This window comes from Dermacentor andersoni, chromosome 1 (genome assembly GCF_023375885.2).
Source record: "Dermacentor andersoni chromosome 1, qqDerAnde1_hic_scaffold, whole genome shotgun sequence".
Taxonomy (NCBI): domain Eukaryota; kingdom Metazoa; phylum Arthropoda; class Arachnida; order Ixodida; family Ixodidae; genus Dermacentor; species Dermacentor andersoni.
This window is the reverse complement of record NC_092814.1, coordinates 280,497,064-280,523,226: the sequence shown is the minus strand read 5'-3', so window position 1 is coordinate 280,523,226 and position 26,163 is coordinate 280,497,064. Positions and strand designations below refer to the sequence as shown.

The following is a 26,163-nucleotide window of genomic DNA, read 5'->3' as shown; positions in this document are numbered from 1 at the left end:
TTTGGGGACGTATCTTTTTTTGCCTAAATCGTGCATATTCTTCTATTTGTAAATCAGAACATCAATCTAAAGTTTGGACAAGCTGTTTATACTAACGCTTTATTCTTGATATTTTATGCGGCGACTTTTGCCAGACGCATATTATGCACTTATATTAGACGTTTATCCGGAATTCAGTTCGCATTCCAAGCAAGCTCGTCTCGGCATTCTAGAAGAAAACTACAGCGTCTCATAACGCAGACATTCCCGTCCCCCTCCACATTTTCGTTAGCATATGACTGAGACTATGTGTGTTGAAAAAGGTGAACAGGTGTATCTTCCTTTCCGAGTGCCGTACAAGGTTTACGGCAGTGTGCAAAAGAATGACACAGATAAAAATAAATAGAAAGAACACTTCACGGACTTCACCGGCACGGTGATTGCGCATCGTTGTTTTGACACATGTTTCGTGCAACAAGAACACCGAAAGCGAATGAACACATTTTAAGAACGTGCACTTCAATTGGGTCTGGACGTTTTCGTCAACCTGCCATGCCATGTCACCGCACGCGCTGCAGAAACCGAGGAAAACGTGCGAAACTCTTTTGGTTGCAAACAATCATCTACCTCGACGTGCTGGAATCGTGATCTTCCTATCGGTATCACTTCTTCTTCTAAAAAAAAAAAAAACTTCTAATCTTTTTATCGTTGTACGATATCACTCGCGTTTACATTCCGGAAAACTGCATTTCCGTCTTTTTTGCGATACGTGCAGTTTCTCCTGTTCTTTCCTGGTTCTTCCTGCAAAGTACCGCATCCTAAAACAAGTACGCGTGCGGTTCGTTCTGCATGGCGAACCATTTTCTTTTGCTAACTCGGTTTGCGGAAGTTATTTGAAAAGTCAGCAAGTGTACTTTCTCCGCAGCCTCGTCCTGTCTTCCTCCCGTACTTCTCTCCTCTCCTGTCGTAATAAGAAGAAAAAAATGAAAAAGAAAACTGCACGCTCCCTTTCTTCTCGCCTCTCAGTTTCGTCGAATCGTTCCCGTTCTCCTGTTGAGTTTTCTTTGTCCTTGCTACCGCCCCCCGCCCCCCTTTCTTTCTTCATTTTGTTTTTTATTTTCCACTGCCGTTCTAAAGTAGGAAACCGTAGAACCAACCCTTTGTGTATATTCATTTCTTTTTTCTGTTTCCGAGGCCTCTAATCCGCCACACCTTCCTCTTTTTGTTTTTTGCGCCGGTACCGTTTAGCATTCCTTTTGTTTCATCGCGCGCGCCCGGCACTAAAGAATCGCGCGCGCGCACGCGAGCGGTTGGAAAAGAGGACAAAAACCCGAGCAGGGCGGCTATTTCCGCTGATGGCGCTAATAATGCAGCCAGATCGACGTTATTCGAGTGGCGTAGAAGAATGAGTACGCGCTGCAGTCACCTAGCACAGACTCTGCCCCAGTACAACCCCTTCGACGGTTCGGAGAAAAGGAAAACTCAACATCGAACAATGCTTGCCCTGCAGAAAAAAAAGAAAAGAAAGAAAGAAAGAAAGAAAGAAAGAAAGAAAGAAAGATAGAAAGGAAGGGGATACACGTGCCGAAACCGGCGGAAGAAGAAAAAAAGCTGGCTGCAGGAGAAAGGATGCATGGAGAAGTCGCAAAATTATTATCGAAGCGAAAACAGGGAAACGCGTTCAACTCCGAACGAAGTAAACACAGAAAGCGAGACGGGGAAGAGGAAGACAACTGTAATTAGGAAGTCGTTATGTGGTTAGGCACCCCGTTCTCATTCTGCTTACTGTGCGGTTTACGCACGCGCCTGCGCGCATGCCATCCCTCTCCGCCCAGTTGGCCGGCATCTTTGTTCTTCTGCTTGTTTGCAAGCTGGAACGACCGCGGGAAACTTACGGATAGATCCGGACCCGCGTTTTTCCCTAATAGGTGAAGACGACATTAAGTCGCCTTTCTCTTCTATATTTAATGAGCATATTTAATGAGCCACTGCAGGAGCGCCTTCTCGCGGCAAAGATAATCTACTTTGCAAGAAGGAAGAATGGTGTATACTTGCCGGCCGACTGACTGCCCTATTTGTCTTCTTGTACCGCTGGAAACAGCGATGGCTTCTCCCCTATTCACATTATCGCGGCTCCGTTTATTGCGATGCGCCTCCGTAGCGAAGAAGTGGCCACTGAAACCTTTTCGACGCGGTTGAGGCACCGAAGAGCAAACATGAAACGCGAAACCAACGCCAGCAGAGAGAGGCTGTCGCCGCAAATAAATACCTCTCAACGACGACTCAGCTTCGACGACGCGGCGACTCCCTGGTTTCCTGGAACAAATGGAAACAAAGGGCCAGAAAACAAACAAACTGCTGAAATAAACCGAAGGGGTGAAGCAAAAGTAAACGGCAAAACTTGTGCGAAAAGCCAGGAGCAAGGCGGCTTCCCCAACGCGCATCCGCCTTGCGTTAGCTCTTTCCGGCTGGCGCGCCCGGTGGCGAGCTTTCTCGCTTCGCACCCTTCCCTCCCTCTTCTTCCGAGCCAGATAGATGTACTGCAGGAAAGCAGAAGCCCGTTATTGGGTTAACGCCGCGGGCTTATACGTCGTTTGAAGAAGCGCTCGGGGGAATTAGCGGAAGTAAAAGTGGCGCGCTGCTGTTAGGCCGCCGCAGAGGTTGTGGGGACACGCAGTAGCGGGCTTCTCCGTTACAGGGCCGCCTGCTTTGTTTACCGCCAAAATCGAATCTCTCGCGTGTTCACGTGCCAGCAAACTAGAAGTAATTCGGCCAGGAACCGCTGACGAGCTTCGGTGCCTACCCTGCAGACCCCACTGAGGCCATAGCTCCCCGGCTGACTGCCGGGCGAGCTCACACTCGCACCCTTGAACCCTTTTGCAGAATTTCGCCACCTGCGTGCCTTGTTTCAACGGATGTATGGTTTTAACGCTGGCTGACTGGCGACTGCCTGTGTGCATAATTGAATGGCCTAAGTGAGACGGGTTCAGCTAGAAGACAAATAAGTCATTGCTCCACTCCTCAAAATGGCGATTTGGCGTCTGCACGCCTACACTAACCTGACGTCGCCTTCACACATATAATATTGGATACTGTTGTCCGCTCGTCAATTGCCTGCTTAATATTCACGGTGTTACGTCACACTCGACAGGCCTCTGTGAACACGTGCTGCCCAGGTTTAGTAGCATTTGCTTTGCATGAATTGTTTCCGTACAACGTCGTATCAAGGCACAGTGGCACAAGGTAACACACGTGGGGTCATTTTCTTTCGTGGCGCTGCTAGCATCCAAGACAACAAACCACTTCCTTTCTGGACTTCTTTCCATTACTACCTTCGTAGCAGCGTTTCACCGCATAATGTTTCTCTGCAGCGCCATTTTAACCCGCGTTTGCCTACCCAAGAGCCTACACGAAAGTATTATTGGTGCTACTTTGACGCTGCTGCTACTTTGGCGCAAAACACAGGCGGCGTCAGCGGTGGACAGCCGCGAGCGCGTGCGCATTTCGACCCAAACCGCCGAAGTCATCCTCATCCTAGAAGGTCGTTCCGACCCGACACCACAAAGAAATAAAGCGCCGCGCTTCGTTGCTCGCGCGTGGCGTCTGAGATATCCGCGGGGAGTGCCATGGCGGTTAGGCTTTTATGTCGCTTTCACCGCGCATTGTCTGGCTCGCTTTCATGGCTGGCGTGGACGAAGGTGCACCGGGATGGCGGCAGCGAGAATTATTGAGCGACCAAAGCCACCAATTCAGACGGGAGGGTAGAGGAGAACCTGCCTGGCCTCCCGCTTTACGATAGCCGAAAAAAAAAAAAAGAAAAAGCTCACGAAAGAGAGCGACCGGCGCGATCACATACAAGCAGCTGAGCCTGAGCGCGCACGAGTCCCAATTCGCGCCCCGCAGGCATCGACGCTGCTCAGGGGAAACAGCCGAAGGATGACGCCGATGCAGCGAGCCCGTATATATTCGTCCCGGACGACGCCTTAGGATCGTAAACGTCGACCGCGGCCGCGCGAAATTGAGTTGTTTCCGTGACAAGTTCCCTTGCGGTTGCCGGTGTTTGTTTCCTAATGGCACTGCCCTATACGCGTTTGGTCTAATGTTTTCTCTTTTTTTAGCATATTGTCGTCCATTTTTACGCTGCGCGTTGCAGACAAACAGCTGAAGGGAAAAGATGTACGCGACTAACGGGAGAGACTGTTTCCTCGCTTCGCTGTATACTCCTGCGTTTGCTTTACCCCGGAAATTAAAAAAAAGAGGGGGTGTATGTGTCCGCTGCAAAATTTACGCACTCCACTCGAAAGCAAGGAGCTGTGGGAGCACGCTTATATGTTAATTAGAGACCTCAGCTCCCTCTCCTCTACTGGACGTGATAATCCTCGGCCTTCTTACATGTTAATGAGGAAAAACGGTAAGTTTTATTCTTAAATTTTTCTTTTTTTTTCTTGCTAGGTTGTGGCTGCAAACCTGCATTATGCAACAAAGAGGGAAATACGGGCTGGCCATGCATGTGCTAAATAAATGAAGCTTTCTACGACATTCTACACAACAAGCAATGTTAGGCGTTTATTCCACTTGATAAAATTCATTCGATGAACTGTCCCTTTTACCAAGTCGACTGAATGACTGACAGAAAAGAAAAGAAAGAGAAAAAGAAGAGGAAGCCGAGAGATATCTCACGTAACCACCCAATCTTCAGGCATCGAAGCGGGGAAGAGTAGATCGCACCTCTCATGGCCACTGCCAACGCTTCTTGAGAGCGCTCCCGGTCCGGCATATTGACGATGTGCTAAACGACAGGGAGGTCGCAAAAGCGCAGGAACTGGCGTCTCAAAACTATTCTTTCTATTCCATTCTTCTATTCTTTCTATTCTATTCTAACTATTATATTCTCTGTCGTTATCAAACGATGCCCTCTGAACTCAATAAAAAACGTTCCTTCGTTTGTATTCTTTTTTACGTAGGACAATGAAAAAAAAACAAAACTAGAAACTTTTTTCGAGTTAAGTGACTACAGATGAATTACCTAACCCATGTGGACATCATTTGCAAGAAAAGCCGAAGCGATTCAGTCACTAAATAAAGTATTTACATTAATTAACTCCATAGTTACAAACTTACCACTCATGTCTATAGTGGAAAGTTGAAGGGAATTGTAAAAGTTTAGTGGAACGTTTCTACTTATCAAAATTGCCACGTACGTCGAAATAACTGGCGTCAAATTATTCGTTCACTTTCCCCTCATTAGGCACGTGGCACCGCGAAGCGCGGCTCTCCGTAAAACACTTCCTTGACGTAAAAGTGTGGCGTAAAAAATTTCACCGACGTACTACTCCCTAGTGGGAATTTCGAGCACTGCTGTTTAGGCGTTTTGAATTCGCGATATATTGTGGCAAAGAATTGGATTCTGGAGGACAGGGTGCTCTCGATGGCGGCGCTGAGCCTCTGCTCGGGCATCAGCGGCGGCGGCAGACGAAGCATTCCCACTGGTTGCGCCGTTCATGTTCAGATGCAAAGCGTGAACACGGGAACGCGTGGCTCGCGCGGAGCCCATTCTCTAGCGGCGGCGGCGGCGCTGCAGGCGATGTAGCGCATGCGCAGTGGGCCCGAAGCTTTGTTTCCACGCAGGCGGCATGCCTGGTCGCCGCTGGCTCTCCGCTTTCTTCCTCACGGTTTCCCCTTACCCTCCTCCGCTTTCCGCCTCATGTTTCGTTTGCGCCCTCCTTTCCGCTTTTCTCCTCGCACCTCTTCTCTCTCACTGCTTTTTGATCCTCCGCTTCTCCCCGCGTTCGCTGTCATCTTTCGCCGATGCTCGTTCGCTCAGTTACAAGTGACGCCGACGTTCGACGCAAGAACGGGCGCCTAGGAGCTGCGTTCTAAAATGAAGCTGCCGTCGCCCTTCCTGCGTCCCACGAGCTGATTCCGACTGGCATTTTTGCGCAACTCGCAATTTGACGCATGGTCACTTCACCAGCAGGCTGACCGCTTTATTGTGCGGCATGGCGAAGCTTTATTTTACGCCCTCCTACTACGTCACAAGGAAGTTGCGCCGCGAGCCGAGCTTATCGGTGCCGCGTGCGTAATCAGGTAAATCGAACGAATAATTTGGGGCCAATTATTTCGGTGCACAGTGGCCATCTTGAGATGTAGAAAACACAAAACTAGACTGTTACGACGATCCTCTTCAACTTTCCAATGTAAGCGCATGTCATAAAGTTTGTAAATACAAACTTAATTATTGTAATTTGCTTAATGAGTGAATGAATTGCTTCGATTTTTCTTGCAAACGACCTCCGCCTGGGCAGATAATTCATCTGTAGTAACGTTATCCGAGTCAATTCTCAGTTCGCAATTCGAGCTCGCATGAAAAAAAAAAAAAAAAAAAACACTGTAGATAAGAGGCTATCTTGTCGGTGTTCCGTTTCCGTCCTGTCTACATTATGCCTTCCAATTTGTCTTGGCCTCCAACCTACGTAGTGCATAACACCGGTACGATAAACTAGAACATACAATTCTGCACCCTTCACTCCTCGATATCATGTTAACAATGATAATACTGAATCTCGAGCTGCATTAGGTTTCTTTTTTTTTCTGGTGTTTGAATCATATGATAGCTCTCTCTCTCTCTCTCTCTTTATATATATATATATATATATATATATATATATATATATATATATATATATATATATATATATAATCAAAATTTAAACCAAGAGCCTTGTCACGTGAAATTTGCATGTCGCGCACATGATGCTATCTACCAATGACAAATTTTTGAGTGCCACTTCTCCGGCCCAGGCTGGCTAAAAGGAGTAGCAAGGAAAAAGAAATATATGGAGAGAAACGAAGCTCAGCATTAAACTATGCCGCCGTTTCGCTTGGCTGACAACTAAATAAAGCAGAACTAAAGAAAGGCAAGGATCGAAATACTTTATCGTATTTTTAACCAGTACGTTGCTGCAACGCAAGAATTATATGTCGTTAGCGTGTATCTGATTCGTCGCTCAGCTTCGGCTGTACGTATTAGCAGTACACGTTTCTTCACTTCGCCTGCAATGTTACACTTTTCAAGGCTGATTCACTGTGTTTTGTTGCCAAAACGCTGAGTGGTTGCCTTTTGCTGCGCCCGCGTTTCGGTGTAACGATTCTAAACATTCCTGGGCAAACTCTGCTTCGCTTTTCCCCAGCGACACGAAAAAAAAAATTGGCACGAAAACGCGTGACTATAGGCTTACCGAATAATGGGCCGGAAAACTCAATACACTGCGTCCGTGCGAATTTTGTATTTGCTTCATCTGAACGCTCGAAAATACGTTCAGCATTTATTGTGCCAAGGTCGAAGAGTTCAAGCTCTTTCTTTCGATCGTGCGCAAGAGTATAGCTCTGAAAAATATACGGGAGCACGCTTGGACAGACGTTGCTATGAACACGTAGCAGTTTCCTGATTCTTTTTTTTTTCCTTGATACGCGCCTTAGAGGTCGGCCCAGCTAGGGCTAAGAGCAATCGCCTCTCCAAGGGAAAATAAGCTTTAGTGTTCTCTTGGCGTCCGCTCCCTGCCGGAATATGGAGTGCCCAGAGAGAAAAGGAAAAATAAGATACAGATAGCTAGTCAGTCGGCTTAGGGGAAATGCTCCATATCTTGCGTGTATTACTCGTGTCGCAACAAAGAGAGCAGACGCATCTCAGAGGGAAGGATAAGCCACAAGTGTAGTGTTGACCGTCGTTATAAAAATATACATTCAGGATCTGCGGGGCCCACCAGCACATGCCTCAATTGCGTGCCCACTCTAAATGTTCGTGAACGGGAGTCGTATGGTTGTAACAGTATGGTTGTATGGTTGGTACTACGCGGTATCACGCGTGCCACTTATCGTTTGCCATAAACACTTGTCACTGCATGGGTCTTTGTCGCTTATCCTATCTATGCCCAGCTCATGTCGTTCTTTTTTTCCGTTATCAGGTAGGATTAGTTAAGAGTTCCGTGATGGCGACACGCCAAACCAAACGACAACGCCAGTTTGTACAAGAAAAAAAAAAAAAAACACGCTCTTCAGAAGTTCAACGACGCGGCAGTTTTAAGCGGGAAAAGCACATCGGTGATGAACCCGTTCGCGCACAACGTTCCCATCACTCGTCGAAGCTAACCGCGAAGGCTGCGGGGAAGGTGTCAAAAGAACCTCCCGAATCCAGACCACCATCACTTGCTGTACCGAAGTGAAGCGCGACGCTGACTGCGCCCGCGGCGCAGAGCGTCCACTGAATGCGGCGCCTACTTTCTGCGGAGTAACGCGCACGACTATTTAGCCCGCACCTCCTCCCGAGGCAGCGGCGCTCTCGATTTCGACGACGCCTCCACATGCGCTCCGCACGTAGTCTCGAAGGCCGCAATTGTCGGCGCGCTTCACTGGAGACGCGAAGCCGCGGCGACGAAGCGGCGGCGGAACCCTCTTCTTTCCGCGATTGCGAAGACGGGGCAGCGCGAGCAATTTTCTTTCCTGCTCCGAAAATCGGGACACGTCTCGCACAAACGACCTCGCTCGCTTGCCAGGCCGGCTGTTGGTTCTTTATTCTATGGGCTGTTCTGTCGGCCCTCGCGCGCCCATACACAGCCGACAGCGAGGAGGCAGCGCCACCGCGCGCGCGCGCGCGCTACGTCGGGGTTTTCCTTTCTTTTCTCCTGTATGCTCGCGTCAGCGGTGATACGGGACGATTTATGCGGGTCGGACGCGAGCGCTGGGGGCGTCGCCCTCCCCAACAGCGCGAACCCCTTTTTTCTACGAGCGGAGGACGCAGAGCGCACCGAGAATCGCCTTCCGGCCCGGACGTTGCGCGACCATCTCCAGCCTCCTCACTTTTCTTTCCCGGCTTTGCCTTGCGCAGGACTCAAAAGGAATATGGCAGTTGCTGCTGCTGTTGTGTTTGTTGAATACTGTTCGCGGCCATGAGCGTGCTCACGATCTCTATATACTTGCCTCGCGTCGGTTCCGAAGCGTGCGAGGCGCTCGATCCGAACAAGTGTCGCACATTGGTCGTGTAGACGTCCCTAGGCACGTTTTCCCCTCCTTTCGTGTGGCTCACTCACGCATTGTAGCCGGGCCATAGCGGATGTTTACTGGCAGCGAGATGGGGAAGGGAAAGAAAGACGTTGGCGCGAGTATTCGAGACATTAACGCATCCGACTATATACGGCCTCTCAGGGAGCCCTCGGCCGCCGGTGGTCAAGCCCATAAAGTTGTGTGTCGAGCGCTTCTAGGCATAACATTCAATAGGCAGCTGTACAGACATTGTTCAACGTGGTTAGCTGCATAATTCATTCTAGTTTCAGACATTCATACGAGGCGTCGCACTTCGACTCTCTAGTGAGCTGTTTGTATGAATGATGTAAATGCATGATTTTTTCGAGCTAGGAGGCTCACGGGCAGCTTTTCTCTTAGGTCAGCAGCTTGACACTCGTAGAGCGTGATATTCTCGAAAGTGCGCGGTCGCTCACTGAAAGAACTATTAACAAATATATTAATGATTACGGAAACCTGGTGCATGGAACGATAAGATTCTGTGTGAAGGGCCATATTTCCTGAACACAATGAACTCTTTATATTTATTCGCCGCTCGAATGAGCAACTGCAATACAAGATTAAGTATATAGTTCTATAATATTTTATAACAGCTAAAAGCTGCTCCAGACGAAAATAGCCATTGCTTATAGTTATGATATCACACCAAATGGCGAAGTATGCAGCGCGTATGTTCCTTTACGCCAAGTGCCACCGGATTGCAGCTGCCAATAAGCGCGCTCTCTTTTGACAAACGGACCCTTTTCATTTCTAATAATACATATCCAAACACACCTTCGAAATAACGCGGCATAGGGCTCGTAATCATAAAAAGCTTGTACGCCATAATTGTTCGTAGGAGCAAACTCCACGCATTCCTGGTGCTGTACACTTACGTGCGAGAAGCTTTGCGAATTTGGCCTCAGGTTACTATCAGGCAGAGAACAACCCCCGAAACAAAGTCCTGGCTAGACTACCGTGAGGCGATCGAAACTAACTGAGATGGTTGGCTATGGTGTTTCTGATAGCCAGGCACAGTCCAGAGGCGAAAGCCGCGGCATCAGTCAGTACACGCTTGCAAAGACGGATGTCCGGACAGCTTACAAGATCTTGTCCGCGTAAGCTGCACGAAAGCGATGCTCAAGCCTGTTCAGGCGCACGCTGACAAGTCGCCTGTGTGCCCTCGTTAGGCCTCACTGCCAGTTTATAACTGCCTCTTTCTCTAAGGAAACATACCGCGATTCGCGCGGCCTCAGCTCTGATTTCCAGTAGCAGATATATACGGGAGCCCGCGAGGCGTTCGGTGCGCAGTGCGGCGCCGCTTCCCGCTCTTTCTCGCCCGGCTGCCGACTCTTCCGAGCCTTGTTTTCCATCTGCGCTCCGACCGGGGGCTCCGATAAAGGTCTTGTCAAATATACGCCGTAGGTCGCCTGGAGAATTGATTTCGGGCACCCCTTGCATCAACCTGCACCGGTGACTGTAATCCGACCGGCGCGCACCGAGACGCAGCCGTGATTAGTTTGGGGACGCTGCCCGGCCTGTTTGAGCTTCTTATTAGGCCCATATCGCTGTTGGCGTCTTTGTCGCCGGTGCAATCTCGCAGCCTGGCGGGAGAAACGACATTGGACCGGCGCCGCCGGCGCACGCCCAAGGCATTGTGCGCCAGCGCGTCTCGCGGCTTCGCTTTTGCCACTGCGACGCCCGCCTTTTTCTTCTTTTGTCCTTCTCGCTCTTACTGCCGTTTTCGTCTTTGATCCTCCGTGGTTAAAAGTACTGTGACTTCAATTACATTAGTGGCGACGTTGATAATTCCTGTTCTGGCTTTCATGACACACGCACACACACGCACACACACTTTGTTCCACATTTATTCCTAAATATATACCCCCTCTTTTTCCCCTCTTTCCTTTCCTACTCCAATCTTCCTTCCTATCTTTTTTTTCGTGTGTTGTTTGCAACTGGGTCTAACGTTGCCGCCATAACTTTTCCCCTCTTCTCTCTTGTTTTGCAGCATGCCAGTTCTACCCGTTGGGAGAAAACAGACGGTTCGAGAGAGTCTCGGAAAACATCCAAGTCGGTAAGTGAGCTAAATACCGAAGCAGTAGACGTAAAAGAACAAGAACAGGCTGACTCAGCCATAGAAAAGGATAAAGCTTGAGGAGTTCCATTTTCTTCTTAAGAAATGTTCAAAAATACGGCGGACGTTTTTGCCAACCTTTGCAATCAGCGACTTGAGATGGATCAGCTAAGTTTTGTTATGTGTGCGTCGCACGTGTAGCCGGCTGGTTTCTAGAATTATATGCCGGATATATGCATGGAAAGTCATCCGCGCAGCCACGTTGTTTGGAGTTCTGCGGCATCCCTATCATAACTGCACTCCACAACGACATTGGCATACAATTCCGCACCATGAGGTATCTGATGGTACAATATTCGCTATTTGTTTTGATTGCACGTTGCGAGGTGCTTTAAGATGACTTGGCAAGTGAGTTCCGAGGAAATACGCATGGTCTCGGAGGTTTCGCGAAAAGAAAAACTTTCGAAACTGTTTCACAGAAAAGTGAGGATGACGTAAAGTTTTAGCGCAAACTGCCAACAATCAAACCATTGTCATGCGCTGATGACGCACTGCATGATAAATTTCATTTGCTAATGCAGTATGAAAGCTGCCAAAAATGCTCGCTGTAACGCCAGAAAAACGGTCGCAGAGTAGCAATGTGAGGACACCTCTCATTAGCGGCGTCCTGTAGTACAAACCGACTCTAGCACTCTAGCCGAGTGCTAATATCCGGTCAAGTCAGATACTTAGCCAACTCCCAGCTTTCTGACGCCGGGCGGCTGCCGAATTACGTAGTATACTACGCTCACCTAATTGGGAGCAGGTGCTAGGGCTCGGTAGACGTTAAGCTAAAGCCGTTGTACTGAATGCGTTTCGAATATCATATCACTCCACCGAAAGTTTACCTTACATCTTGCTCTTTCGATTTCACATAGCCGATTACCTTCAGCGTATATACTACACAGATTAACCAGATAATACATGCGACAGCTCTCTACCCAAAACTAAGCACGGCTCTCCCAACCTGCTTAATCAGCAAATAGCTCGATTCTGTAAACGTACCTGTAACGACTTTGAACGCGTACACTCGACGTATCTTCTCTATCATGAAGCATGCCAAAATTAAGTATTACCAGATATACATCGGACGGGCAAGGGTCTTATATCCGTTACATAAAAACGAATGTTCTTTAAGTAGGCTTCATCTAATTACATACTTGTACTGCGGTAAGATTATTTAGCATGCGAAAACAAAAGTAATAATACCGACAAACGGAGGCCTCAAGATTGTAGCCGAGATTATAATGGAATGGGCGGTGCAGAATTTCCAGGGCAAGCAAGGGGCACCGAGAGATCAAAGCTGCAACCAGGGAGGTCCGTGGGTTGGGGACGCCGAGACCGGAGTTTGAGCTTCCCATACAAGATCGGCTGTCCACGATAGCGAACAGTCAATCTTGCGCAGCGCACCGGGAAGCGGAAGCCACCGTGAAGCCTCAACCTACGGACCAGTCCGGGTTCAAGTTTTGGTGTCTCCGTCACCCTTTGGGTGTCGTGGAGCCGGGTCAAAGTACACTAAACAATGAGATGTTGTTTACACTTAGTACTTACGTAAATTCACACTTGACTTCACTGCAATACATTTTGTATGCTACACCGCATTACAAAACTGTATTGCAATGAAGCCATTATATGACGCATATAAGGTTCTTATTTATCAGACGTATTTCCATTAAGAAGAAAAAGAAATACCTACCCGGTCCGTCCAAAGTATCCCTAACAAAGTTCAAAAGATAAAACGGATGTACTTTCAGCCATAACCTTCATGTTTTATTCTTTAAACTGCGGGTTCAGTCGATGTCTTCAAAGCGCAACAATGTCACTCTTCTACTTCTCCAGAGATAAGGTGTTATAATGCAGTAATGTTGTGTGTTAGACTACTATTTAGAAGCAGACCCTCCCTCCCCTCCCTGCAGCACTGTTTAGTAAGCAGAGCCTAAAAAATCTCAGTGCCTGTCCACTCTGTGAAGAAGGATGACCAGCGAAGCTGTATATGTGGGCCCCTTAATGGCGAACTGCACCTCCGTCGCGGGTGGGCCCGGCATAGCACTATCTTCGGGATCGACCCACGTATGGGGAGTGCTAGACGCCTGCTTCACCTCCGCCGTGGGTTGGCCCCGCATTGCACTATCTCCGGGAGCGACCCAAGTATGGGGAGTTTTTTGCTTACAACGACGCGAAAATTTCCTTTGACGGTAGAGGTATACAGCTTCGCCGTAAAAATTTTTTTTCGCAGTATTCGCTATACTACTAAGTGGCAACAGCAACTAGCAAGTCGTTGTTAACATTACTAGTTCAAAGCGCCATTAACGGTTACTAACATATATGCACCAGCAATCAAGAAAACAAGCAGTAGTGAGTTGTGCGCGACAGGACAACGACAACATATACCGTATATGTTCTTGCACAGACCGTCCTTCAGTATTATTTGTATAACTGATAGGGTGCGGCGCCTGCATATAGAGGTGGAATTTTCGAGTTTTTTCTGTCGGATGAAAACAAAAGTGTCTGTACCATACATAATGACGCGGTATGTTGCAAAGTAGGATGTTCTTTTTCTTTAGCAGCTGCTAATTGATTGCACATGTAAATTAAATTAAATTATGAGGTCTAACATCGCAAAGCGACTCACGAGTTATACGAGTAGACCACGTACTGAAGAAGTCGGGAATAATTTAGACCAACTTGGTTATCTTAACGTACACCTAAAGTTAAGCACAGGGGCGCTCTTGCATTCCGCTCCCACCGGAATGTGATGGCGGGGATCGAACCCGCGACCCGGTGCGCAGCAGCATGCAGAACGCCTGAGCCACCGCGACAGGTGGTTGCTCATGTAGCCGGTGCTCGAGCTCAACTTGCCAGGATCCGTATAAATGCCGTCATCCTCGGTTCCACACATTGCTTTTCAAGTTCCTGTAGCTTAGGAACATACGCTACAATTTCCAATGACACCGAAAGAGACACATTCACAATTGATAAGAAAATGTATTGATTCATTTATTTATTCAATTTAACCTACAGGCTCGGAGGAGTATATGGTAGGGGGGAGGTTACAGAAAAATTACATTAATTAAGGCAAAAAGGGAACTACATAGAAGGAGAAACAAATAAATTTGTACATTGGAAAAAGAAGGTACACTGGTAAACATTTAAAAAAAATACAAATTCAAGGAAATACAATACAATACAAAGTCGCAAAACAAAGTCAAGCGAACATGTGAAGTTGCAAATGTTCACGAAATTTGGCAGGATCTCTTAATGCAACAATATCATTTGGAAGGCTATTCCATAGTCCGATGGCGCGCGGTAATGCACAGTTATTGAATGACTGTGTGCGGCCAAGAATGCGCCGGAAACTGAGATGATTATGAAGTCGAGTAGATTTGCGAGAAGGAATTGCAAGCGACAAACGGCTGGACCACGAGTTATAGTAGTATTTATGAAAGAGGCATAGAAGGGCAACAGAGCGGCGGGAATCCAAGTCAGGAAGGGGAACATCGCGTTTAATTTGGGTAATGCTAGATTGACGGCTGTAATTAGACGTTATAAAGCGGGAAGCACGATGTTGGATAGATTCTAATTTATCTATTAGGTATTGTTGATGAGGTCGATGAAGACCAGATCGATGAAGCATATTCCAGTTGAAGGCGTACAAAAGTTTGGTAGGCCTGTTGATAGATGGTAGATGGGGAAAGGTGCAGATGAAGCCGTAAAAACCCCGAAGTTTGATGTGAGAGCTCCAGGCAAGATTAGTACAGAAATAAACATCAATATATCCGTAAGTAGAGCCACGAGGAACTTCAGCCGAACAGATTTTGTAAGGAAACTTAGGAGCTGGTTTCATACGAGTGAAGGAAATAACACAGCACTTGATGTGTTGAGTGTTATTTGCCAACGGTCGCGTCACTGATTAACTAGGTGAAGGTCATTTTGTAAGTCAGATGGAAAAAAGTTAGAAAAAAGTAACTTGGTTTCATGAAAGGTTTCAAGTTGGAACCGAGACAAGTACGGGTGACCCGGTTGGGCAACGCAGGTATAAGGAGCCGTCCTTAATGTAGCACATTTGCAATCCAGCGCAAGCCTGCGCGATAAAAAATTCGCGTTAATTTCCTCGTCTCCACTATAGCTGGACTCCGCACTTGATGTTGCACATCAGAGGGTCTCATTAGACGCTGTACGGCCTCCGTGTCTCAAAACTTGACTCTCAGCGCGTATCGTAAGTTTCCATATACGTTGGCCGCGACGGAGCGAGGGGGGTACCACAAGCAGATGCTAATGAGAAAGTCTCTTTAAGAAGAAAGGCCCCGCAGGCCGGAGAAGTGCCGCGTTAAGAAATGTTGCGCAACGCACGCTGCATTGAAACAGTCTGCCGCTCTTATTCCGCAGAGAGTCGCGCACCGCGCCCACGCTGCCGCTCGGCAGGACGGCGCGACGAGACAATCAGGCCGGCACTCAAAGCGAACGCGAGAGCAACAAGCCGTGCGGCTACCACACATCCCTCGTATATTCCCGGACTCGCTGGCGCGCATGCCTGCGCCTAGCTTCCTAATGCACTTTGGCGCGCAATTACAGGCCCGGGTCTCGAGCCCAATAAAGGAAAGCGCGTACGCCGGCGCCGCAGCGCTAAGGACGAAAAGCTGCCTCGCGCGCGCACACACACAGACACACGTACGCGAGTACACGCACCAAGGAGAGAGCGCGCGAGAGTGTGCGAGTGCCTCAGCGCCTGCAAGCTCTCCCGAAAATCTCGGCGGGTGCACGACGCAATCGCGAGATGGCGAGTTTTCTGAAGTATGCGGAAAGGCGTCAGCGCGTTGTGTCGCGGCGCGGGTCTGGCTCCGAGGCCCGGAGCTGCGGCGCGGTCGCGATGGTGCAGCGCTCGCCGAGGGCAGGAGCGTGCGCTGGTTCCGCGTGCCTGCAACTTCCATGGATGGAGCGCAGAGTGGCGGCGGCGGGTCGCGCACACATGGGCGCGGGGGCCGACGGCACGCTTTTTCGGGAGGCTGAAGGAGATCCCGGTGGCAGGCATTATTCAAATGAGCTGTCCCCCTCTTTCCCGTTGCCCCTTTCGCCGCTGAACCACCCGTCGTAAAGTGGGGTGCCCCCTCCAGTCCTCTCTTTGGCTGTGTCCTAATAAGCGAGCGCCCTGTTGGTACGGAACCGAGGAAGGGCGGAGGGGGGTGCGTTCGACGGGCGAGCCTGAAATTACTGGCGGCGGCCCGGTTGTTTCGGCTGTGCCACGGAGGCATGCGCGGTGGTCGGTGAAGAGGGGCACATGCGCGAACGAGGAGCGGGCGAAGCCGGAGAGAAGAACCCATGCCTTGATGAAGGGAATAATCCTGCGCGCTGCCCCAACCCGGCTGCGGCGATGGCGTGGCCACTGTACAGACGGGGCGGAAAGGGGTTCTAGCGAACGCGCTCACGCGCTGTGCGTAGTTTTAGCCTACCCGCATGCGCATGTAGGCAGTGCGTTGCATGCGCGCCTCCAAAACGGTGGATCCTTAGAGGCGATGGCTCGAGCAAAGGAACAAAACGCGAACCACTGCTATTTAGGAGAAGTGGTCTCTTCCATGAGCGGGTGCGATTCATAACGGGCCCAGTGAGCGCCGACTCGCTTCTGCAGAAGCGGGAATCGTGCAAATGCGCATCAGAATAATGACGCGATTGAATGGAATTCCAAGCTAAAACACGTTCTCGGGAAAAGCAACCTCGCTGAGGTGAAACCGTGCGCCCTAAATCCCGCTGGTGGAGCTTTGAACAATGATTGCGCACGCTAGATTTGCGGGCAAGAAGCTCGAATACACAGTGACACGGGGCGAGTTATGGAGCAGGCGTGGCCGGCGCGGATAAAAGGCGGGTGCAACGACCGGAGAGTTATTTAATCGCATTCTAGCATGTGTGTGCGCTCGAATCGGGAGCTCTGCGCGGGCATATTCGATATGGCGTACTTTGATATGGAATACATAGCTCCCATCATGAGAAACGGCACACATATTGAGCGCCGCATGGCAGCGACGGGTTCTCGACAAAACCAGATCGGTGTATACAGGTTAAACAGCAGACAATATATCAAGCGCAGCGCTGCCGTTTACTGTCTTTATTTTATGAGGTACTGCTAAGACGATAGTCCAAATTGAGAATATACGTCTTCGACGTACACGACGCAGTTTTTGCGTACAGAAGTTACCTACTAGGAGACATAGCCTGCATGCGCTTTCGTGCACTGTTCATTTATCTTCCGCTTGTGGCAGTATTGTCATTTTTATCGTCGCTTTTTGGCTTTTTCTTTCTTATTCTGGCAGTTAAACCAGCGAATTCATCGTTTATTGGCAAGCTGCCTTCGAAATACTCTTCGACCATTAACATTCGCAGTGCCCGTAGACGGTAGCGCCCGTAGTGACAAGAGAGAAAAGCTCCTCGAGGAGGACGAGCAGACGACAAGCAAACGTGGCTATATATAGGTCGTGCTGTGCCAACACCTGGCGTGCAGGCACAGGCTTTTGTTTATCTCTTTCGCGCGTGCGATGGTCAAGAACTAGAATAGTGTAAGCGTATGTGCTGCATGTGTGCCCCTGTGCATGTGCTGTGTAGTAAGCGCGCTCCTTGTCCGCGCAAGCTTTCGCCTGCGTTCTAACTAGGACTCGATAAGGCCAACTCAAAACGCGCCAAACGTCTCAACGCGCTCACTTGCCCGCGAGGAGTTCATAGCTCGAAGGACCATTCAGCGGCGTTCAATTGGACCTTAATGCTTTCGCATTCACAACTCATTAGTGCTTAGGTGTCTTCGGATTTTTCACTTTTAATTGAGTATATAATCACAGTTCCGTTTCGAAGTAGCTCATAATGTCACGCAATGAAGGCGGCATGCTGCCACAAATTTGTCACAGCGTGCTATACAAGACACCTCCGTGCCCTCCTCCTCGCTCGTAATCCTCCTCTTGATAGCCATCTTGGTTTAGAACGCGCGCCACTTATTATAGGTCGCGGGCATTGTGACTCTCGTCTTTCAAGACATTGGAACGGTTTTCCACTTCTGCAACGCTTACGGACAACTTGTTCGTGGGTTAGTCGATTCATACTTAAAGCAATAACCGCGACGTTTGTAAGATGGATACAATAAAAGTGACAACACGAACGCTATACCGCAGCGTCTACCGTCTGAACCACCTTAAGTCTATTGGTGCCAAGACGACCGCAGCGTCTTGGCACTTTTTTCTTGCGCCCGTCTTGTAAACACTACTGTTATGCCTTTAACTCTCAGTGCACTCCTCTCACTTCTGCGAGCTCGTGTCCAGTGATCAGCCAAAAGCTCTATGAGGACTCGCCAGAAAAAGTACTGAAATGTATTTAAGGGCACCCATCATTGGGCGAATGTTACCAGACACCTAAATGTTTCAAAATCAACTACGCGGCGATTTGTCTCAAAGTTTTTGAAAGCACGCCAGTCCTCTTGAGGTATAATCCACGTGTAAATTTTAGGGCGCAATCGCGAGTTAAGAACCCGTACCGTGGTCAGCGTCCTTCAGCCCGTTCATCAAGAACATACACTATTGCCCTTTCTTCGAGGTTTTAGAATGAATTTTTCGCTACAGCTCGCATCAAATTGCGCGCAGGTAGACATGCCTCGGGTAAGCGAATCCAGGTTAAGTTTTACAGCCTGGGATATATTAACACGCTGGCAGAGCTCGTTACATGAGCGTTTTCGCGTTCCGCACACATCGGAATGCAGCCGCTACACCAGGAAGCCGAACCCGCGACCTTACTCAGCTGCGGAACGCCCGAACTATTCGTTGGTGCGAAATAGCGTTGCATAGTTTTAGGAGACATGGAGACATGAAAACGAACACGAATCAAAAAGCCTTTTCTTTCACTCATTATCGTTTCCTTGCACGTCATAGTGTCTCCTATATTTATGCAGAAGTGTATTTCCCGCTAGTGTTCCGGTATGTGCTCCCGCAAGGAGCAAAGTTGCGCATAGGTCCGCCAGTATGTTCCGGCTATGCAGTGAAGCCACTCCTCGCGCGCGAAGGAGGCAAATGCCGCGCGGTATTTCATTTGCTTTTTTCTCTGCTATGGTTGTGAGCTACATGCGGTAATTGTTCGCAAGCGCTGAGCAAGATGGCACTTTTTAATGCAGGCTACACTCGAACCATTGACGTAGCCAGAGGGGGGTAGGGTTCCAACCCCACGAAAATTTTAGTTTGTATGCATATACACGCACATATATAAACACACTCACGAACGCACATATAGGGAGGTAGGACCCCCCTCTCCCGAAATAAGATCCTGCCTATGCTCGTGGCTCGAACAGCTAAAAAGTTCGCGTGCAAACGCGAATTACCTTGAAACAAAACGTGGTGCAATGTTTTTCAGCATGCGTATGAAGTTTTCTCGCCGAGGCCGGAAAGCAAGAAATGTTTTTAAAGGATGTTAAAAGAAAAACTTCACACACGTAAGGTGGACAGTTATGTGAGCGCATTTTTGCTGCCGAAACTAGCCGATTAATGCTCGTCACCAAGAGAACTATCGTGTTTGCGGTTATGTCAGCGCTCGTTAACAGAACGTCATTGCACTAACGATCGTTCATAGCAGCTGCACGTTTTCTATATATGCGGTGCAGACACGCAGATTTAGAAGCATTTGAAATGTTCACATGCGCACATTTTATGCAAAGCTTATTTTTACAATTCATTCATACTGCAGAATAAACGAGTGCTTCGTAGTAGCAAACCTGCATGTACAAAAAGATCCAAGATGCAGGAGTTTCTTAATCAAATTTATTTCGTATAAGGGAATGGATGACCAATAGCTGCTGGCAGCAGGGCAAGAGTGGTGGTTCTTGGAGCCTTGGGAGGCCGAATTCAAAGCAACTGAAAAGGCAACAAGCTATTAATTCAGAGTAATAACAGGTTATTTTTATTGCACTAATCACATCAAGATGGTAAACTTGCAAAGTAATTATTCACACATTGCAGACTGTAATATGACAACACCTGTTTTTATCTCTTCATACTACTCAGAGCAGAAGAACTAGTAGTTGAAGACACTATCAAGTCAATAAAATCATTAAAGCAGGCTTTGGCCACAAAGCTTGGTTACAAAGCTTTGCGATCTATCCAATCAGAGGCAAAGAAGATTTACGCCATTCAACAGTGCATTCAGAACTCACAGGAAAAGATGCTTGAGACTGCGTCCGACTTCATACCTTTCATTATTGCAGGCCATGTGGTTTGTTGTGAAGTGGTCCTGCATAAAAGCAGTTGCAGCGATAAGTAAACACAACCGCAGAAACATGTGCAATATTTAACAGCTGTGCTTTGTCTGATACCTAGCAGAAGAAGCCCGCGAGTCTTGTAAATATAAAACGAATGAAGTAGTGCAGATGACAACCATCTGTATGTCTAAACATGATCCTCCATCCGAACATAAGACTGAAGGACATCAAGGTCAATTTACTATGACACAGCGCTTATTAAACATACAGGCAGAAGTTTACATTCCTCATTTCGACTAAGGCGATCGAGCAAGCAAGCTATTGCGGGCGATAAAGGCTGAAGCTATTACAGCTGTCTCATAAGCGGCAGCACGCGAGGTTTTCGCTTGCTACAAAACAGTCAACACTGGCACATAATTCAACGCTACATGGAAAATCAGAACACTGACAAAAATTTTTTTAACAATATATAAAAAAAACAGGAGAGAAAAACCAGGGTGCAGCGAGCTAATTGTATCTGCTAGTATTTATTCTGTTTTGAACACACTGTTCTAGACCCGCATAGTCGGAACAATCGTGCAAGTAACACAGCGAATTGGACGAGTTCGCAGGTTAACATTATTGGCGTATGTGTGCAGCGCGAGAGAGACGTGTCGTTGATTATTTGTCCAACGCCTGTGTCGCGCTGCACATATACGCCAGAAATCGTATACAAGTGAACAACCTCTCATGCAAGGCGTATGCATCCCAGCGTTAACAGGGGTGTTACTCGAGATAAATGTTGATTTACGTGTAAACAAAGTGAACTCACCTCGCATATCCTGGTTTCTTTCGGAGCCGGCCGGTCTCGGCCCATACGCAGTAGCCATACCAGTCGCCGGCGTACGTCTGTCTGTCCACACGGCACCGCGTAAAAGGTTTTGTCGCCTTCCGCGCGGTTTGTGCAGTTTGGTGCGCTGCACCCGGTCATACTGAAATACAAGTGTCACTATGATGTGTTTCGTGTCACTTTACCAAGGTACTTGACTTAATATCATCGAATACCGTATACCAGCAACCCGGAGCCGATGAATAGAACGCACGCTCGAGCCACCGTAGCTCGACAGGTCCGCTGATTGCAATGTCGACGGCACTGACGGAAACGACGAGTCGGCGTCGCGCCCGTAAGGTTGGTTTCGCAGCGGCGCAGTTGAACATTCGACGTGACTTTGTACCACGTGACAGCGCTCGGCAAATAGCGGTGCGAGCGGCGCCGGAAAAGCTATGCGCAACTCTGCTCCCTGCGGGAGCATATACAGGAACACTATTTACCACCAGTGACATTTCAACTAACACCAACGGAAGCATTAATCAGAACCAGTGAGCCACCATGGACGTGTCAAAAGAAAGCACCTTCAAGCCCAACGTTACCTTATGGTCCAAAAATTTTTTTTCAGGAAGAATAAACCAATCAGCGGATATTGATTCACTCCTCCTAATATAAACCACGTTGATTCGTAAGCAACATTCGTGCTATTTACGAAACAGAGTGAATGTAAAGAACATGAATTGTTACTGATAATGGAAACTATAGGAACATCAACGTTTATAACACGGCGCCCTGTTTATTCAATGTTTAAAAAAAATAATCCCATCACTTGGCCGGCGGAGTAAAGAAATATTGGTGTCCCAGCTGTTCTCCATTTGCGAAGCTTCAGGTTCCGGTCCGATGAGTCAATACCATGGGTTGTATCTCTGACTAGAAAAGGAAAAACGACAGAAGCACAGTCAGTGGGAAGGGATTGTACGTCAATAGAAAGAGGAACTATACGACGCTAAAGTCCGCGGGCATCGACTGTTCTTTGCGTAGTTATCGAATCAGTAATCTCGGTTACTGCTGGTCACCCATTTGTCACCTCAGTCATTAATGTTAAGGGAAAACAGTGTAGGTATTAAGAATGCAGGTCGTTGTGCAAGGTGGTTTCTGTTGTGGACGTTTCTCGGCTAGTTCGATTTCGTCGATATATAGAGGCCATTTAGTGCGCGCAATGCTATTTCCAGCGTCCGAGTAAAGCGGGCGAGTTCTTGCAGCTGAGCTCCAGAAAAGACGCCCCCTCACGTCTAAGCGCAGCGGAATGTTGAGGGAAGCGCGAACGCACTTCGAGTGGCGGATTTCATGCCAGTAATCCCATGCATGCAAAGAAAGGGGAATTACGTCCGCGGAGCCACTTCACACTGGCCTAACACGTGACCGAGCGTCGAAACACTTCCTGCAATATGCGGTTCCTGCCAACTTTCTGGAGGCGGAAGAAAAAAAAAAAGAAAGGGCAAGCACATGCAACGGCACCGTTTGAGCGGGGAATCACAACCGCGCCAAATCGGAATCTGCTATCTGGCACTCTTATGAGGATCTGGCTTCTTTGCCGGGAGCACCAAGGTCGCGGAATGCGTATACGCCGGGCATTACGCAGAAAGTGCAGAATTCTCGCCGTTCATCCCCTACACCGCTCGGAACGTGTGGGGACTTTAGAGCAGCCGGCCTGGAAGTGCGTGGGTCGGCAGCGTTATCTTCTCCTGCCGACCGTGCAATATGAGTCACGCGCCGTGCGCTTTGCGAAGGTTACGGGCGCGTTCGTCTTTGCCCACGCCTGGTATAGTGTGTGCTAGAATGCTGTACGTCTTAGAAATGCTGCACGCGGCGCGCTCTAAACGCTGTGTTGCGTACGCGGCTGAATAACTATACCGGGAACCACAACTGGAATAGTTCGCGACAAAGGTTAGATAACTTGAGCGCATAGCGGGTGTAAAGGCGAGGTTCTCACAACTGCTGCCGCTATGTGTACGCAAGACCACAGGCCTTCTAAGCCACGGTCTTTCCATGCAGTCAGAGTTACTTTAAAGTGCGAGCAATTAGCTTTTGTGAATATATCTCATTGTTATTCAAGACGGCCGCGGTAGCTGAATTTGGAGGCCTTTTGCGCACATTGCCAATTCTGGGCACACCAGAAGCGCACTGCGGTGGGCTTCAGGCCTCTAGTGGTTTCAGAGCTGTCATGATAAATGAAGGGGAAAAAAAGAAAGAAGCAGTAGCGCACACTTCCTTCGTATGTTATCACAGTGAGAAAACTATTTCTTTTTTCTCGCAATTCTGAACCATTGAGTAATAAGACGTCCGCGAGTAATATTTTACTGCTGAGCAAACTAGGTAAGTCGCATCGTGAGCTGCCTGCCATAAAAGTGTTTTCTAAAGTTGTAGTGAGAGTGTCATTAAAGAAAACGAAATAAATCTTCAGCATCATATACTATATAGCTTTGGAGACCGATAACACAAGTTGGCATAATTGAAAGCGGCGTTACAAGAGACCCAGCTAGGTCAAAATTAGGTGCTTTCGAGCATCTGGAGCATTAATCCGTCTCATCACTTGCACCAAATTTACATCTTCCGTGTACTCACTTTATTCTTCCGTTACTGAACTATATACATAACGCGACCTAGCTCTGCGTATGTTAGGCAAACGAAACTGTCCTGAAAGACAAGTTTGGTCTGCAACCGCAATGTCTTCCCGACAAGAAACCCACACGTCACCTCCGTCGTTCGCCGAGGCACGAAGCGCTCACCTGACGCACGGGAGCCACGGGGTGGGCCACGGTAGACACCCTGACGCCGTCCTCGTAGCAGCACACCCTCTGGACGCCGTCGCAAATCACCGTGCGCACCTCGTAGAGCCTGGGCCGGCTAGTAGGGATAGCGGGCCGGTGGTGCCCGACCACCGCCGCCGTCGCCGCTGAGGTCGGCTTGTGCACCGTGAACGAGGTTTGCGTCACCCGCGTTGTCGTCGGCGCCGCGCCGCGACCCAGCGTGCAGTGGTGCACCATGCGGAACCCGTCCGCGCCGGCCTCCACCCGGATGCCCGCGTGGAAGCCGCCGTGGCGCCGGGAGCCCGACGGCCTGCGCGCCGCGAACGGCGACGGTGTGGACGTATACGAGGACGCACTCGCTCCAGAGCAGTCCGGGGGCGCCGGACCAGTCTCCCAGGACCTGCGGTGGATACCCTTGATGATTTCCTCGAGCGTCGAGAAGGGGCTCGGGGCCGCCTGCCTCCGCGGCGGATGGCGGGCACGGCCACGCAGGAGGGCACACTGGTAGTCGTAGTCCTTGCGCTTTTTCTCGTCCGACAGCGTCTGGTAGGCCTGCGCCACGCTGCGGAAGTTCTGCTCGGCCTTCTCCTTGTTGTCCGGGTTCTTGTCGGGGTGCCAGCGCAGGCACAGCCGCCGGTAGGCCTTCTTGATCTCCTCCAGCGGGGCCGTTTGCTGGACGCCCAGGATTTTGTAGTAGTCCAGCATCGCGCTGCTGGCGGGATTCGCGGCTTACCGCAGCAGCTGACCCAGGTGTGGAATTTTGGGGCGCCTCGTCACCGCCGTTAGCCGATCTTTCGGGAGAAGGACGAACGGGCTTCGATCAGTGAGCGGACGCGGCCATAGCCGGAATTTGTAAGGTGGCGCTGTTGGCGAGCCATGATGTAGGGCATCTCGTCTGTGAATGCAGTGAATTGACACTACAGCGAATAACGATCGGCGTCAAATATCGTGCCGAGTAAGTGTTGTCTAGAAGTCATCCAGCCAACGTGAGTGAAAGAAAGAAAGCCGCGAATTTATAGAATGCAAGAGTCGGATTCGAAAGGGTGAAGAATGCGAAGAAGAAGAAGAAGAACACAATCTATCCAGTGTTGCTAATACCCCTCGTGGGTACGAGCCATGTTTTGAGGCAACAACAACTACTATTGACATTCGCAATCGCGGAACGTGCAAGCAGTAACAGGAAATAAGGCGTCAACTCTTATGTTGAGCCATTGAAATGTTTGCTTCTAAAATTTTATAAAAACTTTCCATAGAAGGGAAACTTGCTTCGTCTTTTTCCCTCTTTACACTTCTTGCCAACCCGTGCTCTCCAGTTGATTTTGTTATTGTTGTCCGCTTGAAGAACTGCATCTTGATGCTTTGCTAATAATTTTATCTTCTAAAACTGTAGAGATTTGTTCTGATAAATTATAATGTCCCATTCCCCATAGTGGGTCTACGCAATCGACCGTCAGGTGAGCAACTATTACCGCTAACATTGAAGAAGAAAGTTTATGAATTCAGGGTGCAGACAATCCTTGGCCACCTGTATCAAACGTTTAGCGACCAATAGAAAGCAGAATTCCACACTATACAAAAGCTAGAGAACCTCGCAGAATGAAATTTTCCTTATCCCACTAGCCTGGATGCAGAATTCCATGACACATAATACACCGTCGTAGTGGTCACATCATTTCGGCTCACATCGAGACGCAGCATGAGTTCGATGACCACGTGACATATATAGTTGGTTTCGACGTCACTCGAGGAAATGCTTTTAAGCAATTTTTGACATTCACCAAAACCTGTGGCACGCTTCGCCTTGTTGTGACTGAGGCGTGTGTCAGTAAGCCTGCGTTGCCCTTGTTTTGCCATCACGTCACTGGTATACTTTTAATCTTCGCTATCCATCTAAGGCTCAGTCAATGCTGCCTTTTAAGGCTGCAGGCTACCTTTTTTAAATGCAAATAAAATAAAAAGAAACAACGCCGTGACGGAACGGTTTACGCGGAAGAAAGAGGTGAACCAGGCAAACACTGCAGCTTCTTTTTGTTTTGTTCTTTTTCAATAGCTGACTATACCAACTATTCTATTCTTTTCGTTGTTCTTCTCTATAGCAACGGGACCTACTCACTACGGCATCTTGACCAAGAAGCCAGCTGTTTGGCTAGAGGAGTCGCCGTTCTTACTATTCTTGTAA

At 48.8% G+C, this 26,163-nt stretch overlaps 2 protein-coding genes across 2 annotated transcripts in view; one reads left to right on the top strand and one right to left on the bottom strand.

Moving 5' to 3' along the window:
- The window catches only part of LOC126548228 (protocadherin Fat 3-like), a 341,248-nt gene that overhangs the window by 156,669 nt on the left and 158,416 nt on the right, over positions 1–26,163 (top strand). Inside the window, exon 3 of the mRNA XM_050196372.3 lies at positions 11,048–11,113. Coding sequence (XP_050052329.1) covers positions 11,048–11,113 — 66 coding nt within the window. The remainder of the gene's footprint in view (positions 1–11,047; positions 11,114–26,163) is intronic.
- On the bottom strand, positions 21,948–25,023 carry LOC126548230 (uncharacterized). Its single transcript, XM_050196373.2, has 2 exons — positions 23,964–25,023; positions 21,948–22,104 (listed from the first exon to the last, which is right to left on the bottom strand). Exons 1-2 carry the CDS (start codon positions 24,687–24,689, stop codon positions 22,060–22,062), a joined length of 771 nt encoding a protein of 256 aa, XP_050052330.1. The 5' UTR covers positions 24,690–25,023; the 3' UTR covers positions 21,948–22,059.